General features: G+C 66.2%; 2 protein-coding genes across 2 annotated transcripts; one reads left to right on the forward strand and one right to left on the reverse strand.

The window, feature by feature from the left end:
• Positions 1 to 409: 409 nt before the first annotated feature.
• Positions 410 to 715, forward strand: MNEG_7601 (hypothetical protein; the record flags this gene model as incomplete). Its single annotated transcript, XM_014043927.1, has 1 exon — positions 410 to 715. One exon carries the CDS (start codon positions 410 to 412, stop codon positions 713 to 715), a length of 306 nt encoding a protein of 101 aa, XP_013899381.1.
• A 4150-nt stretch (positions 716 to 4865) lies between these two features.
• Positions 4866 to 5439, reverse strand: MNEG_7602 (hypothetical protein; the record flags this gene model as incomplete). Its single annotated transcript, XM_014043928.1, has 1 exon — positions 4866 to 5439. A coding segment is annotated over one exon (574 nt), but the record flags the coding sequence as incomplete, so codon positions are not given.
• Positions 5440 to 5468: the final 29 nt, after the last annotated feature.

Below are 5468 nucleotides of genomic sequence, written 5' to 3' on the forward strand. Positions count from 1 at the left end.
CCCGCCTGCAAAGCGTCGGCGGCGGCAGCAGGAGCAGCAGCAGCTGAGTGGATGTGGCCAGCCATCGCAGGCAAGGGAGGCGGCTGGATTCTCACGGGCGCCCTGCACACATTGCAGCCCAGGCAGCGCCAGCAGTGCCAGTAGCGCCTGTGCCCTCACATGGAGCGACGGATCGCCGTGCGCGTCGCGGGCGCCGAGCGGCTGGCAGGCGGCCGCAGCCCAGCAGCCCCACTGCCAGCGGTGGCAGTGGTCGCCTTGGGGCACGCAGCAGCTGGTGCTGGATGCAGCCTTGCCGCCACAGCAGCAGCAGCGCCAGCACGCGAGCGGGTGGCGCCTTGCTGTCCTGCAGGCTGCGTCCGCGCCCGCGCCGGCGCGCCCGCCGCCCGCGTCAGAGCTCGAAGCGGGCCTCATGTGGGCGGGCGGCGTCCTCGGCGTCGACTGCCCCGAGGTGTTCGCGTTCGCTCGGCACGTCTGGGGCCGCGCGGCCAGCCGCGTGGACGAGCTGCTGATCGCGTCGCTGGGCGCGTGGCGGCCGCCGCTGCACGCGGCCGTGCTGGTTACGCTCTGGCTGGCCAGCAAGCTCGAGGGCAGCCGGCGCGGCGTCGCGGGCGCGGGGCGCCTGTGCGCGGCGACGGGGCTGTCGGGGTGGGGGGTGACGTCGGTTGAGATTCACATCCTGCAGGCCGTGGACTTCAGCCCCTACCGTGGCTGGTGACATGTGCGCGGAGGATAGCCGCGCCGGCCTTGACCCGCGCCCCTCAATGCTGCGCTTGAGAGCTATATACGCTGCGTCGTGCCGCGCAGTTGCACACAGTTCTTTAGCTCGAGTTTCCAAGATTCGGAGCGTATGGCACCTGCGCGGCGGCATGGGGCCTCTCCCCTGCTTGCTAGTGTTGGCGGGCCGACCTGTCTTAGGTGTTGGTTGCCATCAATCCGGCCACCCCGCCGACGTGTACTGCACATTCCTGCGAAGCGCCCCGCAGTCCCGGCCCTGTCGTGTAGGCCGGCCCTGCCGCTCCTCGGGCCACTGCGTGGCCCCGGCCGCATCACGACCATCACCGTCAGCACTCCTTTCCAGAGATCCGCCCCCAACTGTCACGGCACTCCGTTTGCAAGATGCCGCCCGGCCCACAGGAGGCGGTCGCACACCAGCGCCCCCGGCGCCATCACGGCTTCGGTCCACATGTGAAATTTGATCCTGCCTGTAATGGCCTGGACGCCTGAAAAAGGCCGTTATCACAATTGAAAGACGCGTTTCTCCTCGGCTGATCTGGCGCTGTACTTGCTCACGATCAACATCACCCATCAACAGCGCTTCAATTGCCATGTTTCCACGGTTTCTCATGGGATGGATCCCCTCCTGCTGGTCCTTCGCAACCTCACCCTGGACATGGATTGGGTGTTTGCATTTGAATCCATTTCGACTTTTCAACTGCCCTTTGGGCGTCGTGAAGTGTTGGCACTGCCCTTGTGGGCCGACGCGCAGTCTGCAACTCCACAGAGCATCTCCCTTAGCTTCTCCCTAGCAACGGGGCCTGTTGTAATCTGCCCTGCTCCTGTATATGGGATCTAGCAAACAAGTTGGGTATGACGCAAACGGCATGCATGAATTCAGCTTCAAAGGAATGGTGTGCAGTGTGTTGGTCCGCATGGCATGGTGGCGGAACCTGCATGCGCCATCCTCATCACGCTCTGCCTGTCCGTTGCACTGTCAGCGTCTTCCTTCAGACAAGCTGACTTACCGGTATCGTGCATGGCACAGACATCTTCTATGCGTTCTTCATCAATTCGCATACCGTACAAGTGCACAATTGTTTGAACTGTGATCTGGCGCGAAGGATCCTGGGTCTCAATCTTTTGCAAAGCGGAACGGGATGCTTATCCCATTGATATGCAGCAGCGGAGAAATAGTGGAGTGGGGGCTCGTGGAGCTGCAGGGCCGGATAGAGCAGCAACTGGACATCGAACCTGGCGCCCCTTTGCCCGTCGGAACGCTGCAGCTGGCGCCATCGGTAAGGCCGCCCGGGCCCTAGGGGACCCAACAAGCCCAAAAGCATGGACACATTGCCCGTCTGCACAATATTTCCAAATGCATAGCAACTTCCATAAGGGCAGCTACACTAGGGCACGCCGGCTGTCAGCGAGCTGCGGGCCTTCGACTGCATGCGCTTGCCGCATTGCGGTCGCGCCTTTACCTCTGCCCCCTGAATTCCATTCCCTCGTCTCCAACCTCAGAGCAAAGACGTCATCCAACTCCAAGTGGGGTACCACCTTCTGGAAGGCAAGCGGGTGCCACTTAAGAAGCCACTGGCAATTCTGGAGAAGCGGGCGGCTGGCGAATCAAGCAGCGGCGGCTCAAGCGGCGGCGGCAGCGGCGGCGGCGGGGGCGGCGGCGACGGTGGCGGCAGGGGCGGCAAGGGTGGTGGGGGAGGGGAAGCCGAGCCGAGGGGGGAAGAGGGGCCTGCAAGCGGCGGCAGAAGCGCGGGCTGGCGCGGCGGCGGCACGGGCGAGGGCGCAGGGGAGCGCGGCGGCGAGGGCGAGGGCGAGGGCGCGCGGTGTCGCTACGAGGTGAGCGTCGAGCGGCAGGCGCGTGGACGGGGGCATGTATGTCTGCAGGCCTCCGGAGCTGCTCATGCACCGGCCGGCGCCTCAACAAGGGGCCGCGAGCATGAAGCGCGACGCGCGCCAGCTCACCACAGCTGGACGAAGCATCGAGCGCGCGCAGGGGCACACGTGCGCGACGGGCCCGCGGCTGCGTGCACGGCGCGCCCGCCGCGCGCCCGCAGCTCGGATTACTCTGCCGCCGCCCACTGCCGCGCTGCGCACGTCCCAGGTGATAGGCGTGATCCGCCACAAATATCTCTTCAAAAACCGCCCAAAGGCACTGATCAGCAAGCCGGCCACCCGCGGCGGCGGCGGCGGGGGCGGCTGAGAAGCTGGGGCAAGAGCGGTGACGGAGTGATCGCGTGCGCCGGCCTGCATGTGCGCCGCTCACAGTGTCGGCGGTGAGTAATTGGAAGACAGCTGCTTTTGCCCGCGGCTGGGTGGTGCGGGGCCAAGATCGGTGGCACGCGGCAGTGTGGGAGATGCACAATTACAATGGAAGCTGGAGGGAGTCGAGGGGTCATCATGCGGCTGGCTGAGGCCGCCTGAGTGTGTAGACCAGTACTTGGAAATTCCTCCGCCTTTAGAAGAGGTGATACATCGGCGCGGCGCCAGCCATGCAAAGCAATAAGTGGCATCCCACGTAGGGAGGGGCCAGGGCAGGAGCATCTTCGGAGAAGTCGCGCGGCAGCTGCTGTCGTGTGTGTGCTCTTGGGCATCGTACGCGGGAGATTAGTAGTAGTAGTCGTGGCGGCGAGCGGCTTGGAACGGCTCTGCAGCAGCATGCCGAAAAAAACGCGATGCAACGGTGGATCGATCGCGTGTCGCAAGCGGGGCGGGATAAAAGCTGGAGCGGCCGGCGGCAGTGCCGCGGCCTCCTGACCCTTAGCGTTATCAGTGTATGGTCGATGATTGGCAGACGTGAGAACCCAGGGTCGGCCGAGAGTAGCGAAAAGCAGCGATGCGGGATGCCTGTCAACAGGCGGGCCGCGCCGCGCCGCGCCGCGCAGCCAATGTGCTTGCGAGGTCGGACGCCCGCGGGGGCGCCGCGCCGCGGCCAATGCGGGCGCGGCGGGCGCGGCGCCCCTGCCCGCGTTCGAATCCCGGTCCATGTCGCGCGCCGAGCGTCTTCCGCCCGGGCGGCCGGGATCGCTTTATCTCCCACCAGTGTGCGGCAGCCCGACCGAGCAAAGTACCTCCCCAAAAAACCCCGGAAATTGAAGTGAAAAAGGGAGTTTATGGGCACGCAGCCGCCCCGGCGCCGCTCTTCTGGGTCTGGGCGTCACCCACACACGCGCTCTTGCGAGCTCGGCCGGGCGCTGGGAGTGCATGGGGCCGGATTTTTGCGCCCCTTGTGGGGGCCAATGCGCCCGACCCTGAGCCCGGCAAGGGCTCAGGGTTTGGCCCGTTTCGCCGCACCCAAAAGGCGAACCGGAGATGATTGACATCAACCAAGAACAAGGGGCACACCCAAACAAAAGGACACTGCCCTTTGCGGGTAACCACGTCCCTTGCAGAGGGTGCCACTGGCAAACATGCACGCCTCAGGTCAACAGGACAAATCAATCATGGGACCATCAGTCAATCAAGTTTTGCTTGGGCCGGCTTCTGCTGGCAACCCCATCCCTGGTGTAGCCCGACCCAGGCATTCAAGGCGCAGCACAGGGCTGCGCGGAAAAGCCAATGTGTGGGGTTTGTGCGCCGTAATGGCGCCGCACGCGGCAGTCGTACACCTGCCCGGAGCTTTGTGCTCCTTGCTTGCAATAATACACATACGGGCTGCCCTCACGTCGCTCGCAGCTGCTGCTGCGTCGACGGCAGTGGTGAGCCTCGGCAAGAATAGGTCAGAGGGCCCAAGCTCAAAACGCCCCTCGGAGCAGGCTACAGCCGCCCGTCTGCCTCCCGCCAAATGCTCGCGGTTGCAGAATATTAGTGGGTGCAAGCAGTTCTGAAGTCTGGGCGGGCTTGTTGGACCCGTCGCATGGAGCGGCAACGCCCCGGGAGGTAAGGCCTCGGGCGCCAACTAGAGGCTCAGTGCTCATGCAAGTGTGGGTGCAAATGTGCGCGAGGTCTCAATCTGCTTGTTTAGGAGTGCCGCGTGCGTGTCTGTCCGCGTTCCGGCGGCGCGCAGCTGGTTTATGGGTGGTGACTTTCCCCTCGGGCTACCCGCATGTCGAGGTTGACAAGGCGAGAAACAAACAGGCACCAAAACGAGATCTGAGCTGATGACATCAGATCGGGGGCACAGATCCACGACGTCATCAATTCGGCCAGATCCTCATGCTCTGGAGCCACTTCTTGCGCTGCCGCTCCCCCGTCGCCGCCCCGCCCGCGCCGTCGGGCGTCGGCAGCGCGGCGCCGACGCCCCGCAGGCCCAGGGATCTCAGATCGCCCGCGACAATCAGCGGGGAGCTCTTCGCAGAGGCCAGCCCCAACCTGGGCGCGCCGGACGCGCCTGCACCCCCCGCGGCGGCCGAGGCGGCTGCTGCCGCCAGCGCCGAGCGCGGCGAGTGCGAGGGCGACGCGGCGGCGGCCAGCGCCGAGCGGGGGGACAGCGTCGGCGAGCCGCCGCCAGGCGGCTGCTTCTTGGCGGCCAGGCTGCTCGAGAGCTTGAGAGGGCGGTGGGAGCCGAGTATGCCCGAGTCCGCCACGGACGCGGCCGCTGTGGCCGGCGGCGGCGCCGCAGCCGCGAACGGGCTGCTGGCGGGGCCGGCGGCCGGCTTGGCGGCGCGGGCGGGGGAGCAGGACCTGCGAGGCGACGGCACGGGCAGGAGGACCGCGACCTTGCGGCGCACGTCCCCGCCGGCCGCTGCGGCTGCGCCGGCGGGCCGCGGGCTGCGAGGCGGCGCGCCCGCGCGCTCGGC

This window comes from Monoraphidium neglectum (genome assembly GCF_000611645.1).
Source record: "Monoraphidium neglectum strain SAG 48.87 unplaced genomic scaffold scaffold01360, whole genome shotgun sequence".
NCBI lineage: Eukaryota > Viridiplantae > Chlorophyta > Chlorophyceae > Sphaeropleales > Selenastraceae > Monoraphidium > Monoraphidium neglectum.